At 37.0% G+C, this 20005-nt stretch overlaps 1 protein-coding gene across 1 annotated transcript in view; it reads right to left on the bottom strand.

Annotated features, from left to right (window-relative positions):
- Positions 1–20005, bottom strand: part of npr2 (natriuretic peptide receptor 2) — a 201132-nt gene that overhangs the window by 140569 nt on the left and 40558 nt on the right. Inside the window, exon 5 of the mRNA XM_061876922.1 lies at positions 17351–17445. Within this exon, the coding sequence (XP_061732906.1) occupies positions 17351–17445 (95 nt within the window). The remainder of the gene's footprint in view (positions 1–17350; positions 17446–20005) is intronic.

Raw genomic sequence — 20005 nt, 5'->3', positions numbered from 1 at the left:
AATCTGCCGCCAGACCCCCATTGAATGTGCCAGAGTGTCTGCACATTTTACCGGAGATGCTAAGACCGACATGGCACAGATATGTATGGATAACCTGCAGTTGCATTTTCAACGATTAAGTCAACAAAATCACAAAGGTGAGTTTTGTTGATGTTGTTGACTTATGTGCTAATCAGACATATTTGGTCGCAGCATGACTGCCAGCTAATCGATGCTAACATGCTATGCTAATCGATGCTGAAATGCTATTTACGCTAGCTGTATGTACATTTGAAACTAGATACCCACATTTAATGCGAAACAAACACTTATCAATCGACGGATTTAAGTTGCTCCAGTGTCACAAGATGCGAAAGTCCTGATCGTTTGGTCCGCACATTTTACCGGCGATGCTAATAAGGCAGCCATGCTATGGGCCACTTCATTAGGTACACCAATGCTATGGCCGAATAGCGTCAATAGTTATTCGCTCAATAGCTTCAGTTTCTTCTTCAATTTCGGTTTCGCTATCTGCCTCCATACTCCGACCATCTGTTTCAATACATGCCTAATCTTGAATCGCTTAAGCCGCTGAAATCTGAGTCTGAATCCGAGCTAATGTTGCTATATCTTGCTGTGGTAACCGCCATGTTGTTTGTATTGGCAGCCCTGTATGACGTCACAGGGAAATGTACGTCATGGCGAAAATCAAGAACTTTAAAGCTTTTTTTAGGGATATTCCGAGAGGTGTAAAATTTTGAAAAAAAAACTTCGAAAAATAAAACAAGGCACTGGGAACTGATTTTTATTGTTTTTAACCCTTTTGAAATTGTGATAATGTTCCCCTTTAAAACAGGGGTCTCCAACTCAATTCACCTGGGGGCCACTGGACGCAGAGTCTGGACGAGGCTGGGCCGCAAGAAAAGATTTCTTCTAAAACATGTTGCATACTCCCCAGCATGTCTAGTTGTATAATGACGTTTCAAATTGTATCCCTTGTGCACGCAACTTTCACTGTGCAAATAAGACATGTCGGGGTGCCCCTGTGCTCAACAAAGAAATATTGCATCTCACACTTTTCCTGGAATTGTCTTTGCTCATCACAAACCTTTCTCTTCACTGCAGGCTTTGAAAACAACATGTTTGGGGTTGTGGAATATATTTGTATTTATCCGACGCACGGAGCATAATGTTATTTCCGCAATGTGTGTCGTTCCGCTTTTCCTCCCTACAGCAACACGACGGTCGGCGGATAATAGCTGGGAAAGTACCAGGATAGCGAGCGCGAAAAAGTGACGGCTCCTAGAGTGTCATCCGGACGTCATATAGAAATATATGTAGTCTTCATTGTGTGAGGCAATGCAAATTAAACAATGAAAAAAAACAAATAACAGTTTGAATTGGTCTAGGTTAGCGGGGACTGTTACTACTGATAGACAGGTGTCGCAATGTGACTGCAGCCAGGCACTTAAGAAAACCCTCATCTCCATGGTAACGTCTCTGCTGCTTTCACTCATTTGCCGCTTTTCCACTAATGCAGAGGTAGGCAACCCAGAATTTTGAAAGAGCCATTTTGGACCAAAATAACACAACGCTGTTAAGCGCCATTCATATAAAACTTGCGGCCCGCACTAACAATAAACTTTCATGTTAAGGTGGAGGCCGCAAAATAACGTCTCGCGGGCTGCAATTGCCCCGCGGGCCGCGTGTCTGAGACCCCTGCTTTAAAATGTAATATCGGACATTATCGGTATCGGTTTCAAAACGTAAAATGTATGACTTTTTAAACACCGCTGAATGGAGTGGTACACGGACGTCGGGAGTAGTACAGAGCAGTTGCGTCTCCCAAAGTAAGAATGTTATTTTTCCCATAATAGGTCCCCTTTCAAATATTTTCGAAATAGTGGATTAAAGTTAAAATCTTAAAAGTTAAAGTACCAATGATTGTCACAAACACACTATGTGTGGTGAAATTTGTTCTCTGCATTTGACCCATCCCCTTGTTGACCCCCTGGTAGGTGAGGGGAGCAGTGAGCAGCAGCAGTGAGCAGCAGGAGTGGCCGCGCCCGGGAATCATTTATGGTGATTTAACACCCAATTCCAACCCTTGATGCTGAGTGCCAAGCAGGGAGGTAATGGGTCCAATTTTTAGAGTCTTTAGTATGACTAAGCCGGGGTTTAAACTCACGACCTACTGATCTTTGGGTGGACACTCTAACCACTAAGCCACTGAGTAGGCGAATTTATTCTCTGCATTTGACCATCACCCTTAATCACCCTCTGGGAGGTGAGGGGAGCAGTGAGCACCAGCGGTGGCTGTGCCCGGGGAAAAAAAGATTAATGGGATGGATAAAGAAGAAAAATTTGAACAGAACCCAACCGAAAACCGTGTCAGAAAACCGTGACAAGATCCAAACGGTGGATTTTAAGCGTTCCACCCCTAGTTAAGAAAGTTTTGTCTAGTGATGTCAACTGCTGGGAATTGAAAGGTGATTGGAATATGTTCTGATCAGATGGGATTTTTTGTGGAAATATTGTTCGGTTTTCAATATCAATACATAACATCAAAGGATATGAATTTGTGGAGCTCTGCTCAACATTCTGCGTCCAAACAGTAAAGTTCTCCTGTCTACACTGCAAAAAGTCAGTGTTAAAAAACAAAAACAAAAAAATACAGAAATGAGGGGTATTTTGTTTGAACTAAACAAAATTATCTGCCAATAGAACAAGATAATTCGGCTAGTCAAGACTTTCCAAAACAAGTGAAATTAGCTAACCTCAATGAACCCCAAAATACCTTTGAATAAATATATTCTCACTAATAACAAGTGCACTTTTCTTGGTAGAAAAAAATCAGAGACCTTTTTGATTAATATGTTCAAAAATATTCTTAAATTAAGTAAATACTAGTGCCATTATTTTGACATAATGATATGCGCTTGGCATCATGATTTTTTTTCATGCCTGAAGTAAGAAATTGTTACTTTAAAAAAGTAGTTTAACACTTGTGAGTGTTGATGACACAGTTTTGCAACAGTTGATATTCTTGTCATGGCGGTAAGGTCGCAGCTTGCTACGAGATTTATTCTACCGTGATCCAAACGGACTTTTCCGGACAACGGTAGAAGGTAGGAACATGTTTAATTACCAAAACCAAAAGGGTACAAAAAACAGAAAAACAACCCGAAGGCGAGCGGGCGTAACGCACACGAAAGCTATGGCAAAAAAACTTAGGACATGAAACGTGAAGCTAAAAAACATGAAACAAACTCACTAAACTGTGGCTTGGATAAACAAATGGGATGAACTATGGACAGGGCAAAACAAAAACTCGCTAACTGTAGCATGAATAAACAAAAACTTACTTGGTATGGCATGAAGCATGAAAAGAACAGAGGCATTGCATGAAACAATGAGGCCAGGCTGACTGACTGGCAATGGCAGGCTTAAATAATGCCTCTGATTAGTGCTCGGGTAGCAGGTGAGCGGCCGAACACTAATCAGAGAAAGGTGAACATAATTTTCAACCATGGCAACCAAAACAAACTCAGGGAGTACAAAACTAACAAAAAATACAAAAACATGATCCGGACCACGGATCATGACAATTCTAGTTTCAAGCATGTTTTACTCTATATGGGTCATAAAATCTCAGCAACAAGCTGTTATATCTTAATGAGAGCATTTAGGAACAAAACCCTTAAAACAAGTAAAACACTCTAACATAAAATCTGCTTAGTGTGAAGAATTATCTTATCAGACATAAAATAAACAAATATCACCCTTATTTGAGATATTTAATCTTACTTATATTTCAGTTTTTGCAGTGTACCCCTGACAGTCCTGAGTTCTAAGAGTCTGAGCTTTATTTTGACGGGACAGCGTCTGCTTGTCGGCTGTGAAACATGAGACCTGTGTTACTAGCCAGTCTACTTTGTCCCTCCTTCATACTTGCAGCATGCCGTGTCCTCTCTGCTCGACCTTGCAGGCCATCACCCCTGCTAGGGGTCATCAAAACAACGCAGAAGGTGACGGTCGCGGGGCCAGGATCCGCACACTCCCAAATAGTCGCAGCCTTTTGGTTCTATTTGTGTTCCTGCTCCGGTTATCAGTCTGTGAAACTCTGCTGCGTAGGAACAATTCTATTTTGAATTCATGGAACATTCCAAAGTTAGCTACAGTATGGAGGAGCTTAACTTAAAAAAACTAATATTATTAACCGTACGGCTCTTAATACTTTTAATGTTAAGCCAAATAACGACATCACAATTTGTGTTTGGCTCCACCACAAAAAGTAAATTACCGTATTTCCTTGAATTGCCGCCGGGGCGCTAATTAATTTAAAACCTCTTCTCACTCCTGCGCTTCCAAAGTCATGCGGTAAAAGTAAGCATGCGCTAATTTTTTTAAAACCTCTTCTCACTCCGGCACTTACCAAAGGCATGCGGTAAGAATTTGAGTGTGATGTAAGGATACCATCATGAAAAGCACATTTAATTAAAAAAAAACTTTAATATGGTCTTACCTTTACTTATAAATGAAGTCCATGCCAGCTACTTCTGATCAAAAGCATCGATAACTTGTTTATAGAAGTCTTCCTTATCTTTCTTCAATTTTAAAAGTCTCTGTCTCGATGGACATCTTCCTTTATTACCTCCTGCTTCGATTGAAAGTCCAGTTTAGAAAACTGCTATCAGGCCGCTTCTATCAGTTAGCTCGGCTCCTAAAGTGGGGGCGACGACAGAATTATTCTCGGACAACTCCCCCTCCCGTTCTGCTGCGTGGGTGATCTCTTTATCCCACCGCTACCACCAGGAAGTGTTATTGTATAAATAATACACTGGGTATTTAGGACTGGAACATGCTTTATTTCAGCCCGGTTGTTTACATAGCCAGCATAGGAGTGTTACATCCTAAAAGGTCCGTCATATCCCGTCCCAGCACATATCACGTCACTCATTGTCACTTCTTCTGCAGCCGAGTAGTCGCAAGAAGGATCACTAGCGCCCTCTACCACCAGGAGGCGGGAGTCATTTAATAACTCATATTTGACACACGCAGCTACGGTATTGTGACGGTCTCAAGCCGTCGTCTTGCGGGTTCCCAGGACCACCAAGGAAGGACATGGCTTGAGCAGTTTGACTTTGTTTATTTTTCAATAAAACCTCAGTCCAGGTCGCTCTTACCCTCCTCCTCTCCTCTCCGCTCGCTCTGCCTGTCTGTCAGACTGTCGGCTCCACATCTCCACAGGTATGTTAATAAAACATAGCTGCTTACTGTTCTTTTTAGCATACCGGTATTCAATAGCTTGGACTTTAAATCCTACTGAATAGCTCTTAATCTTCTTCCCTTTATGCGATTTCAAATTACCGGAATTGAAATCAGCCTCCTCCATTTTGAAAATGATGACAGGGGAAGTGTCACTCGTGATGTCACGAGTTTGACCCGGCGGTAATCATAAGCATGCGCTAATTATTTTGAAGCGAGTTTGACCCGGCAGTAATTCAAGGCAGGCGCATACTATAGGCTAGGCGGCAATTCAAGGAAATACGTATACATTTAATGACATCCACACTGCAAAAACTGAAATCTAAGTAAGTATCTCAAGATAATTTTTCTCACTAAGCAGATTTTATGTTAGTGTTTTACTTGTTTTAAGGGTTATGGGCCTAAATGATCTCAGTAAGATATTACAGCTTGTAGCTGAGATTTGATGACCTATATTGAGTAAAACATGCTTGAAACTAGAATATCAACTGATTCAAAGCTCTGTCATTAACACTCACAAGCATAAAACTACTATTTTTAAGTAATAATTTCTGCATGAAAAAAAAATCATGACTTTGACAAAATTGTGTCTTATATTAAAACAGATGACAGCCAAATATACTTTGCTGTTTTATTTTCAATGAAACAATAGAAAATATGACAGTTAATAAAAGAGAATAGAAAAGAATAGAATAAAATAACACATAAGAACATAGATAAATATATAAAAATACTTAAAATACATAAAAATAACAAGCACACAGCTCACATGCACAGTCATTCTTGTGTTCAGCGACACTATTGCTCTCGGGTAAAAAGTGTTCTTAAGTCTGTTAGTCCGGCATTTTATTGTCCTGTATCTCCTGCCCGAGGGCAGCAGTTCAAAAAGTTTATGTTCAGGCTGAGATGGGTCCATTATGAGGTTTTGGGCCTTTTTGAGGCATAAAAGTACTTTTTTAAAGTCATAATTTCTTACTTCAAGCATGAAAAAAAAACAATCATGATGCCGAGCGCATATCATTATGTCAAGATAATGGCACTGGCATTTACTTAATTTAAGAATATTTTTCAACATAATGAGCAAAAAGGTCTCTTTTTTTCTACCAACAAAAGTGCACTTGTTATTAGTGAGAATATATTTATTTTTGAAGTAATTTTGGGTTAATTGAGGTTAGCTAATTTTACTTCTTTTGGAAAGTCTTGACAAGCCGAATTTTCTTGTTCTATTGGCAGATAATTTTGCTTAGTTCAAATAAAATACCCCTCATTTTTTTATTTTTATTTTTCTTGTTTTTGAACACTGACTTTTTGCAGGGTAGACTTTACTTACAGTAAATCAAAAACGAAACAGCATTTCCACATCCGTGGCACACTAGTCGGAAATGTGTACCGTGAAAAAACGTCCGAGCGGAAATCTCTCGTAACTGAAGTTCCGTGGGTGAATAATGTAAACCTATTACACCGGTAGTTTTTAGCGCTTCCATACCGAATTATAAGAACTTTACGCTACTTTATATTAGAAATGGCAACAGCAGAAGATGAATGTCCCATAACAAGAAGATAGTTAAGAAGAAGCTTATTGACTACGGAATCCCCACGGACTACAATGGCGGACACGCGCAAATTTTCAGGACTTATGCAGATCTCGAATACACATCAGCAGGTACCAGAAGGTAAGAAAATTTGTTTTTTAAGGATGTCCGATAATATTAGACTGCCGATGTTATCGGCCGATAAATGCTTTAAAATGTAATATTGGATATTATCGGTATCGGTTTAAAAAGTAAAATGTATGATTTTTTTAAAACGCCGCTGTGTACACGGACGTAGGGACAGATACAGAGCGTCAATTAACCTTAAAGGCACGGACGGCCTTTGCGTGCTGGCCCAGTCACATAATATCTACGGCTTTTCCCACACACAAGTGAATGCAAGCATACTTGGTCAACAGCCATACGGTTCACACTGAGGGTGGCCGTATAAACAACTAACACTGTTACAAGTATGCGCCACACTGTGAACCCACACCAAACAAAATGACAAACACTTTTTGGGAGAACATCCGCAATGTAACACAACATAAACACAACAAAAGAAATACCCAGAAACTCTTAAAGCACAAACTCTTCCAGGACGCTACAATATACACCCCTCGCTACTCCCAACCCCCTCCACCCCATCTCAACCCCGTCCCCTCAAACTTGCCCACCTTTACCTACTCATGCTCTCTCAGGGAGAGCATGTCCCAAATTCCCAGCTTCTGTTTTGAGGCATGTTAAAAAAAATTATCCACTTTGTGACTTCAATAATAAATATGGCAGTGCCATGTTGGCATTTTTTTTCCATAACTTGAGTTGATTTATTTTGGAAAACCTTGTTACATTGTTTAATATATTCAGCAGGACATCACAACAAAATGAAGCATTATAAAGTGTTAATTCCACGACTGTATATATCGGTATCGGTTGATATCGAAATTGGTAATTAAGAGTTGGACGATATCGGAATATCAGAAATCGGCCAAAAAGTCTCTAATAAGAACTTTACGCTACTTAATCAGAAAAGGCAACAGCAGAGGATGAATGCCACATAACAAGATAGGAAAAAAAAGAAGCTTATCGACTACGGTATCATCACAGACTACAATGGCGGACACGCGTACATTTTCAGGACTTATGCAGATCTCGAATACACATCAGCAGGTACCAGAAGGTAAGAAAATTTGGTTTTGCATAATATCGTGAAACAAAACGCCAGATAATATGTCTGCTAATGCGGTCCTTATACACACACCATAGTAGTACTTGTATCTCTGACTATAGTAGCCGTAATAGGCCGACAATCCATCAAGCGGTGCGGCTTCAAAGTCATACTCAAACATTTTGACAGATTTTTGAGCGCCGTGTGTAATTTTCTTTATTTTCAATGGAACAGTTTTGGTGTTGTTTACCCCCGTCATATTGCAGTCTACACGCATCTCTTATGTGTGACTACCATCTACTGGTCACACTTATCATTACCCCACATACCAAATAAAATTGCTTCGAGGTCTGTAAGCACAACTAGAATTATTCCGTACATTAGGCGCACCGGGTTATAATTTTTGCGAAAATTAAAGGATTTTAAGTGCACCTTATAGTGCGAAAAATACGGTAAACTGGAAAAACTACTTGATAAATCCTCAATCCATCATCCATGTACTACCTATTGTCTCTCTCAATGTCGAGTGGCGGAAGGCAGCGTACACCCTAGACAAGTCGCCACCTCCATAAAACCGCCCCCTAAAAAAGGATATTTGAGCTATACGGGATATTTTTAAACGAAAAATACCACTTGATTTTTTGGACTTGCACCTCATGGCTGAAGAAAGATAAATACTTAATGAATATCCTACTGGTGGCTTGTAAAAAGACCATCACAAGGAAATAGACATCCCAGGAGAGCCCAACTTTGAAGCAATGGATGGAACCCGCAATGAAAATATATAAAATGGAGAAGATAACTGCCTTTATTAATTATACATTGGAGAAATTTACTTCATACTTGGAAAACTGGGTCAACTATATCACGCCCCATAAGCCTGACTTAAATCTCTCGAATTATGGTGATGTTTAAAAAAATATATGTGTATATATGTATATGTATATGTGTATACATACATATATGTATCTGTTTATATTTATTTTATTTCTGTTTATTATTATTATCAATGTATTATTTATTTTTTTCTTATTTAATTGATTTATTTGTAGATACTACATTGTTTTGTTTTTTCTCTGTTTGCTTGTTTTTTTTTTTCTTTTTTTCGGGGTGGTAAGATGGGTATATAAATAAAAATACTTTTGACATTTAGGGCAGACAACAGCTATATGATGTAGGTGAATATGATTAAATTGGGGCGGCATAGCTCGGTTGGTAGAGCGGCCGTGCCAGCAACTTGAGGGTTGCAGGTTCGATTCCCGCTTCCGCCATCCTAGTCACTGCCGTTGTGTCCTTGGGCAAGACACTTTACCCACCTGCTCCCAGTGCCACCCACACTGGTTTAAATGTAAATTAGATATTGGGTTTCACTATGCAAAGCGCTTTGAGTCACTAGAGAAAAGCGCTATATAAATATAATTCACTTCACTTCACTAAATTGATAGAAATGTCTGATGCTGGATGTCAATAAAAAAAAATAATAATAAAGGATATTTGAGGCCAGCGACGTTCAACTTCGGTTTGTGGGGTATTTACATCATTAAAACTTGAAAAGTTTTCAGAGAAACAACATTTTCAGAATTGATATAAAACATGTCCACTGTGGAGGACACTGCTTCTCAGAAAGTAAAAGTTGAAAGACACTTATTATTTTACACTGGATGTTTGCAATATCACTTGGAAGTTTTTTTGTTTTTTTTAATATTTGCTTGAAACAATGTATTGTCCAGCACAATTCTTTGCACTTAAAAAATACATGTTTATTAATAATAAATATGATTACAACATTTTAGCGTTATGTTTGTGTTCTATTACAGTAAGTGTGTTTATCCTTTAGCCACTTCATTTTACACATTGTAACATTTAATTTTGGGGTTGTTTTTGGACATACACCACAATAATATGGTACCGTGGCTTTAATACTGTAATAATATTTTTGATAGAGTTACACCCTTACTGTTTACTGGTCAGTCAATCCGTCATTATATAGCGCTAATTAGGAACCGAGGATAAACGAGAGCAAGAATGCCTCAGAGGACTTTGACACTAACCCACTTCTTCTGGCCCCAGAGGCAGAAAAAAAAAAAAACGTTTTGCAGAGCACAACACAAATGTATAAATGTTTTATTCCACCGACTGTAACGGAAATTTGAGGTTTTAAGCATCTTATTATTAGTCACGACCTCAGTATTTGCCAAAGTATGTGTCTTTAACCTAAACACAACTGTTATCGTCATCTCTGCTAATACAACATGGAAGATACTGGGTCAGTAACAACCCTCAAAACATGTTTTTGTTTACTCGGTGGCATCGTATTCAAAAAGACTTGAGGCTGTAATTGCTGCCAAAGGTGCATCCACAAGGTATTGAGCAAAGACTGCGAATACTTATGTACATGGGATTTTTCCTCGCATTATAAGGGGCGTTTTATCTTATAAAGAAAGAAAACTTGGGGGAATTTAAGCAAAGAAATACATAAATTGAGTAAAAGTTTAGACTTGTTAGATAATATATTACAATAATAGTGCTTTAGGTTTGAAAATATAAACACGTACACAAAACATTTTTAAAAGCAGCTTCCGGAAGATGCTCAGTAATTCACAAACAAGGATGGGGCGAGGGTCACCACTTTGTAAACAAGTTGTCGAACAGTTTTAGAACAACATTTCTCAACGAGCTATTGCAAGGAATTTAGGGATTTTACCATCTACGGTCCGTAAAATAATTAAAAGGTTCAGAGAATCTGGAGAAATTACTGCACGTAAGCGATGATGTTACAGACCTTTGATCCCTCAGGCGGTACCGCATCAAAAACCGACATGTAAGTGTCACAAAGTCGTGATTTTTTTCTAAGTGTCACGAAATCGGGATCTTTTTTAAGTATCACAAAGTAAGAATTTTTTCACTTAAAAAAGTGACACTTGGAAAAAAAATCACAACTTTGTGACACACTGATGTCGGTTTATGATGAAGTACAGCCTGAGGGATCAAAGGTCTGTAATATCATCGCTAACGTCAGTAATTTCTCCAGATTCTCTGAACCTTTTGATTATTTTACGGACCGTAGATGGTAAAATCCCTAAATTCCTTGCAATCGCTCGTTGAGAAATGTCGTTCTAAAACTGTTCGACAATTTGCTTACAAAGTGGTAACCCTCGCCCCATCTTTGTTTGTGAATTACTGAACATTTCATGGAAGCTGCTTTTATACCCAATCATGGTATCCAACTGTTCCCAATTAGCCTGCACACCTGTGGGATGTTCCAAATAAGTGTTTGATGAGCATTCCTCAATTTTATCAGTATTTATTGCCACATTTCCCAACTTCTTTGTCATCTGTTACTGGCATCAAATTCTAAAGTTAATGATTATTCGCAAAAAACATTTTTTTATCAGTTTGAACATCAAATATGATGTCTTTGTAGCATATTCAACTGAATATGGGTTGAAAATGATTCGCAAATGTATTGTGTTCCGTTTATATTTATAGCCCTGTAATGATGTGGCGACTTGTCCAGGGTGTACACCGCCTTCAGCCCAATTGTGGCTGAGATAGGCACCAGCGGCGCCCGCGACCCCAAAGGGAATAACCGGTAGAAAATGGATGTGTATATATATATATATATATATATATGTATATATATATATATATATATATATATATGTATATATATATATATATATATATATACACATATATATATATATATATATATACACATCCATTTTCTACCGGTTTGTGACACTAAAAAAAGATCCCGATTTTGTGACACTTAGAAAAGATCCCGACTTTGTGACACTTGGAAAAGATCATGATTTTTTGACCCTTGAAAAAAATCCCGACTTTGACACTTCAAAAAAATCCCAATTTTGTGGTACTTAGAAGAATTCCCGACTTTTTGACCCCTTGAAAAAATCCTGACTTTGTGACACTTAGAAAAGATCCTTACTTTGTGACACTTACAAAAAATCCTGATTTCGTGACACTTAGAAAAAAAAAATCACAACTTTGTGACACTTAGAAAAGATCCTGACTTTGTGACTTAGAAAAAAATCCAGATTTTGTGACAATTAGAAAAAAAATACCGACTTTGTGACACTTAGAAAACATCCCGACTTTGTGACACTTGGAAAAAATCCTGACTTTGTGATACTTAACAAAGATCCCGATTTTTTGACCCTTGGAAAAAAACCCGATATCGTGACACTTGGAAAAAAAATCACAACTTTGTGACACTTAAAGATCCCGATTTTTTGTCCCTTGGAAAAGATCATGATTTTTTTACCCTTGAAAAAAATGCCGACTTTTTGACACTTTGAAAAATAATCCCGATTTCATGACACTTAGAAAAAAATCACGGCTTTGTGACACTTAACAAAGATCCCGATTTTTTGACCCTTGGAAAAAAAACTGACTTTTTGATACTTCGAAAAATTCCCAACTTTGTGATACTTAGAAAGAATCCCGACTTTTTGACACTTACAAAAAAATCCAGACTATTTGACAATTACAAAAAATCCAGACTCTTTAACACTGAAAAAATCCAGACTTTGTGACATTAGAAAAAAAATCCCGACTTTATGACAGAAAAAATACAGACTTTTTGACACACTTGGGAAAAAAATCCAGATTTTTTTGACGTTTGGAAAAAATCCTGACTTTGTGACACTGAAAAAAATCCCGATTTTGTGACACTTAGAAAAGATCATGATTTTTTGACCCTTGAAAAAAATGCCGACTTTTTGACACTTTGAAAAAAATCCCGATTTCGTGACACTTAGAAAAAAATCACGACTTTGTGACACTTAACAAAGATCCCGATTTTTTGACCCTTGGAAAAAAAACCTGACTTTTTGATACTTCGGAAGATTCCCAACTTTGTGATACTTAGAAAGAATACTGACTTTTTGACACTTACAAAAAATCCAGACTTTGTGACATTTAGAAAAAAAATCCCGACTTTATGACAGAAAAAATACAGACTTTTTGACACACTTAGGGAAAAAATCCAGATTTTTTTGATATTTGGAAAAAATCCTGACTTCGTGACACTAAAAAAAGATCCCGATTTTGTGACACTTAGAATAGATCATGATTTTTTGACCCTTAGAAAAAATCCCGATTTCGTGACACATAGAAAAAAATCATGACTTTGTGACACTTAACAAAGATCCCGATTTTTTGACCCTTGAAAAAAAAAACTGACTTTTTAAAACTTCGGAAAATTCCCAACTTTGTGATACTTAGAAAGAATCCCGACTTTTTGACACTTACAAAAAATCCAGACTTTTTGACATTTAGAAAAAATCCAGACTTTTTAACAATTTGAAAAAATCCAGACTTTGTGACATTTAGAAAAAAAATCCCGACTTTATGACAGAAAAAATACAGACTTTTTGACACACTTAGGAAAAAAATCCAGTTTTTTTTGACATTTGGAAAAAATCCTGACTTTGTGAAACTAAAAAAAGATCCCGATTTTGTGACACTTAGAAAAGATCATGATTTTTTGACCCTTAAAAAAAATCCCAATTTTGTGACACTTAGAAAAGATCATGATTTTTTTGACCCTTAGAAAAAAATCCCGATTTTGTGACACTTAGAAAAAAATCATGACTTTGTGACACTTAACAAAGATCCCGATTTTTTGACCCTTGGAAAAAAAAAACTGACTTTTTAAAACTTCGGAAAATTCCCAACTTTGTGATACTTAGAAAGAATCCCGACTTTTTGACACTTACAAAAAATCCAGACTTTTTGACATTTAGAAAAAATCCAGACTTTTTAACAATTTGAAAAAATCCAGACTTTGTGACATTTAGAAAAAAAATCCCGACTTTATGACAGAAAAAATACAGACTTTTTGACACACTTAGGAAAAAAATCCAGGTTTTTTTGACATTTGGAAAAAATCCTGACTTTGTGAAACTAAAAAAAATCCCGATTTTGTGACACTTAGAAAAGATCATGATTTTTTGACCCTTAGAAAAAAATCCCAATTTTGTGACACTTAGAAAAGATCATGATTTTTTTGACCCTTAGAAAAAAATCCCGATTTCGTGACACTTAGAAAAAAATCATGACTTTGTGACACTTAACAAAGATCCCGATTTTTTGACCCTTGGAAAAAAAACTGACTTTTTGATACTTTGGAAAATTCCCAACTTTGTGATACTTAGAAAGAATCCTGACTTTTTGACACTTAGAAAAGATCATGATTTTTTGACCCTTGAAACAAATGCACACATTTTGACACTTAGAAAAAAATCCAGATTTCGTGACACTTAGAAAAGATCACGATTTTTTGACCCTTAGAAAAAATCCCGATTTCGTGACACTTAGAAAAAAATCACGACTTTGTGACACTTAACAAAGATCCTGATTTTTTGACCTTTGGAAAAAACAAACTGACTTTTTGATACTTCGGAAAATTCCCAACTTTGTGATACTTAGAAAGAATCGCGACTTTTTAACACTTTGAAAAACTCCAGACTGTGACATTTATAAAAAAAATCCCGACTTTATGACAGAAAAAATACAGACTTTTTGACACAACTAGGGAAAAAATCCAGATTTTTTTGACATTTGGAAAAAATCCTGACTTTGTGACACTAAAAAAAGATCCCGACTTTGTGACACTTAGAAAAGATCATGATTTTTTGACCCTTGAAAAATATGCAGACATTTTGACACTTAGAAAAAAATCCAGATTTCGTGACACTTAACAAAGATCCCGATTTTTTGACCTTTGGAAAAAAAAAACTGACTTTTTAAAACTTCGGAAAATTCCCAACTTTGTGATACTTAGAAAGAATCCCGACTTTTTGACACTTACAAAAAATCCAGACTTTTTGACATTTAGAAAAAATCCAGACTTTTTAACAATTTGAAAAAATCCAGACTTTGTGACATTTAGAAAAAAAATCCCGACTTTATGACAGAAAAAATACAGACTTTTTGACACACTTAGGAAAAAAATCCAGGTTTTTTTGACATTTGGAAAAAATCCTGACTTTGTGAAACTAAAAAAAATCCCGATTTTGTGACACTTAGAAAAGATCATGATTTTTTGACCCTTAGAAAAAAATCCCAATTTTGTGACACTTAGAAAAGATCATGATTTTTTTGACCCTTAGAAAAAAATCCCGATTTCGTGACACTTAGAAAAAAATCATGACTTTGTGACACTTAACAAAGATCCCGATTTTTTGACCCTTGGAAAAAAAACTGACTTTTTGATACTTTGGAAAATTCCCAACTTTGTGATACTTAGAAAGAATCCCGACTTTTTGACACTTAGAAAAGATCATGATTTTTTGACCCTTGAAACAAATGCACACATTTTGACACTTAGAAAAAAATCCAGATTTCGTGACACTTAGAAAAGATCACGATTTTTTGACCCTTAGAAAAAATCCCGATTTCGTGACACTTAGAAAAAAATCACGACTTTGTGACACTTAACAAAGATCCTGATTTTTTGACCTTTGGAAAAAACAAACTGACTTTTTGATACTTCGGAAAATTCCCAACTTTGTGATACTTAGAAAGAATCGCGACTTTTTAACACTTTGAAAAACTCCAGACTGTGACATTTATAAAAAAAATCCCGACTTTATGACAGAAAAAATACAGACTTTTTGACACAACTAGGGAAAAAATCCAGATTTTTTTGACATTTGGAAAAAATCCTGACTTTGTGACACTAAAAAAAGATCCCGACTTTGTGACACTTAGAAAAGATCATGATTTTTTGACCCTTGAAAAATATGCAGACATTTTGACACTTAGAAAAAAATCCAGATTTCGTGACACTTAACAAAGATCCCGATTTTTTGACCTTTGGAAAAAAAAAACTGACTTTTTAAAACTTCGGAAAATTCCCAACTTTGTGATACTTAGAAAGAATCCCGACTTTTTGACACTTACAAAAAATCCAGACTTTTTGACATTTGGAAAAAATCCAGACTTTTTAACAATTTGAAAAAATCCAGACTTTGTGACATTTAGAAAAAAAATCCCGACTTTATGACAGAAAAAATACAGACTTTTTGACACACTTAGGAAAAAAATCCAGGTTTTTTTGACATTTGGAAAAAATCCTGACTTTGTGAAACTAAAAAAAGATCCCGATTTTGTGACACTTAGAAAAGATCATGATTTTTTGACCCTTAGAAAAAAATCCCAATTTTGTGACACTTAGAAAAGATCATGATTTTTTGACCCTTAGAAAAAAATCCCGATTTCGTGACACTTAGAAAAAAATCATGACTTTGTGACACTTAACAAAGATCCCGATTTTTTGACCCTTGGAAAAAAAAACTGACTTTTTGATACTTTGGAAAATTCCCAACTTTGTGATACTTAGAAAGAATCCCGACTTTTTGACACTTAGAAAAGATCATGATTTTTTGACCCTTGAAACAAATGCACACATTTTGACACTTAGAAAAAAATCCAGATTTCGTGACACTTAGAAAAGATCACGATTTTTTGACCCTTAGAAAAAATCCCGATTTCGTGACACTTAGAAAAAAATCACGACTTTGTGACACTTAACAAAGATCCTGATTTTTTGACCTTTGGAAAAAACAAACTGACTTTTTGATACTTCGGAAAATTCCCAACTTTGTGATACTTAGAAAGAATCGCGACTTTTTAACACTTTGAAAAACTCCAGACTGTGACATTTATAAAAAAAATCCCGACTTTATGACAGAAAAAATACAGACTTTTTGACACAACTAGGGAAAAAATCCAGATTTTTTTGACATTTGGAAAAAATCCTGACTTTGTGACACTAAAAAAAGATCCCGACTTTGTGACACTTAGAAAAGATCATGATTTTTTGACCCTTGAAAAATATGCAGACATTTTGACACTTAGAAAAAAATCCAGATTTCGTGACACTTAACAAAGATCCCGATTTTTTGACCTTTGGAAAAAAAAAAACTGACTTTTTGATACTTCGGAAAATTCCCAACTTTGTGATACTTAGAAAGAATCCCGGCTTTTTGACACTTCGAAAAATTCCAGACTTTTTGACACTTATAACACTTCGAAAAAATCCTGACTTTTTGACACTTAGAAAAAAATCCAGATTTTGTGACAGACAAAATTCCGACTTTGTAGATACTACAAAGTCCTGTGGATTTGCGTCCAAAGCTCCGTATATATATATATATATATATATATATACAGTATATATATATATATATATATATATATATATATATATATATATATATACTCTATATATATATATACACATGGATGGATATATATATATATATATATATATATATATATATATATATATATACATCAAATGAAGGTATATATTGCAATAAAGTACTACAAATAAAACAATTCACACAATAACAAATATCAACATGACTCTTACCCCATACTCTCCAGTGCTGTGGTTGGTCATGGCCCAAAGGTCGATGTCAATATTCCTGGCGTTTTTGTGGTCGGTGGTAACAAGGCCCGTCACACCTGGCAACAACATGAAAAGGTGTGGTCAGACATTGCGACGTCATACTTTATTACCAAGTGCCGGTGCCGACACTTAAGTTTAATGAGTCATATTTAATGCAGTGTCAAGTCTTAGTGAACTACCAAAATTAAAATGTTGCTGTTTTTTTCTGTTGTTGTTGGAGCAAGTTCTTCAAAACGTTTTTAGTTTTACGAATTTCTCACGTGGAACAATCTGACGGGTATTTAAAGGCAGTTCTTTTTCTCTGGCTATAAATCCTGTCAACAAACACACAACCCTGATGTGCGTTATTTAATTTTAAATAATTGGATGCAAATTAATGTTGGTACAGTTTGTTCTTTAAAGGGGAACTGCACTTTTTTGGGGAATTGTTCGCAATCATTGTAAACGACATGACGACGGATGTAATTTTTTTAATGCATTCTAACCCATAAATTGCTGCATTGCTTACAATGGAGCCAATGGTAGGTCCTCTATTCTGCCCATAATGTCAGGGACTCGCATGGCAGCGGTAGTTGTGACCCCAAGATGCAGGAGACAGGAGGACAACGTGCAGGTCTTTTAATTATATGTAACACAAGAAGTGCAGCAGGGAAGTGCACGAAAACATAGCAGCCTTCAGCAAACTGAGTCAGTGACATTTACAAAGAAACAATCCTCGTGCCCTGAATAAAAGGCGAGGCAGGCATTTATAGAAGCCAGCTGATTGACAACCACTAGCAGGTGTGGCCAGGCTGCCAATCAGCGGCAGGTGAGGGGAGATAGCGCTCAGGGAGACATGCAAGAAAAGGAACTGAAAATAAGAGCGCTACACAGGAAATAAACCAACTAATGAAGCAAAACAAACCGTGAATGTGACGGATTGTCACACAGAAAACCTAATAAAAAACATCCAAAAAGCACCAACAATGCTCTATTTATATTTTGTGACTTGAATATTAAGCAAGTATTAGTGATATTGTTCCCTTTGCTACCACATAGCGAAGGACATATACTATTTGATATGCAGCTCATTTTTATTTGACACTTATTGAAATATCTTGTGTGACATCATGCACAAAAGTGCACTTTATTTGTTTTAAAGGCCTACTGAAACCCACTACTAGCGACCAGGCAGTCCGATAGTTTATACATCAATGATGAAATATTAACATTGCAACACATGCCAATACGGCTGGTCTAGTTTACTAAATTACAATTTTAAATTTCCCACGGAGTTTCCTGTTTAAAACGTCGCGGAATGATGACGCGTATGATGACGCGTGTTTGTGACGTTATTGGTTGGAGGGGACATATCAGCCCAGCACCACTTACGGCTAAAAGTCGTCTTTTCTCATCGCGCAATTACACAGTATTTTGGACATCTGCGTTGCTGAATCTTTTGCAATTTTTCAATTAATAATGGAGTAGTCAAAGTAGAAAGATGGAGGTGGGAAGCTTTTAGCCTTTAGCCACACAAACACACGGTGTTTCCTTCTTTAAAATTCCCGGAGGTGAAGCTTTAATATGGATCAGAGCGGTCAACCGAGCATGGATCCTGACTACATCTCAACCGGCAGTTTTCGGTGAGAAAATTGTGGAAATAAGTCGCCTCTTACCGGAGATCAGCGGAGCCAGCGTCGTCCTGCAGCTGCCGTGACTTCTCTCAGAAACTCTGGCGTCAAAACACCCGTGGCCACACCCCTCCGACTTTAAAGGGGAACATTATCACCAGACCTATGCAAGCGTCAATATATACCTTGATGTTGCAGAAAAAAGACCATGTATTTTTTAACCGATTTCCGAACTCTAAATGGGTGAATTTTGGCGAATTAAACGCCTTTCTGTTTATCGGTCTTTTAGCGATGACGTCAGAACGTGACGTCACCGAGGTAACACACCCGCCATATTCATTTTCACATTACAAACACCGGGTCTCAGCTCTGTTATTTTCCGTTTTTTCGACTATTTTTTGGAACCATGGAGACATCATGCCTCGTCGGTGTGTTGTCGGAGGGTGTAACAACACTAACAGGGAGGGATTCAAGTTGCACCACTGGCAAGAAATCTGCCGCCAGACCCCCATTGAATGTGCCAGACTGTCTGCAGATTTGACCGGCGATGCTAAGACAGACATGGCACAGAGATGTATGGATAACCTGCAGATGCATTTGCAACGATTAAGTCAACGAAATCACAAAGTTGAGTTTTGTTGATGTTGTTGACTTATGTGCTAATCAGACATATTTGGTCACGGCATGACTGCCAGCTCATCGATGCTAACATGCTATGCTAATCGATGCTAACATGCTATTTACACTAGCAGTATGTACATTTGAAACTAGATACCCACATTTAATGCGAAACAAACACTTACCAATCGACGGATTTAAGTTGCTCCAGTGTCACAAGATGCGAAAGTCCTGATCGTTTGGTCCGCACATTTTACCGGCGATGCTAATAAAGCAGCCATGCTATGGGCTACTTCATTAGGTACACCCACGCTATGGCCGAATAGCGTCAATAGATATTCGCTCAATAGCTTCAATTTCTTCTTCAATTTCGTTTTCGCTATCTGCC

The sequence above is a fragment of the Nerophis ophidion genome, linkage group LG17 (assembly GCF_033978795.1).
Source record: "Nerophis ophidion isolate RoL-2023_Sa linkage group LG17, RoL_Noph_v1.0, whole genome shotgun sequence".
NCBI classification, from domain to species: Eukaryota; Metazoa; Chordata; class Actinopteri; order Syngnathiformes; family Syngnathidae; genus Nerophis; species Nerophis ophidion.
This window is presented reverse-complemented; position numbering and strand designations above follow the sequence as displayed.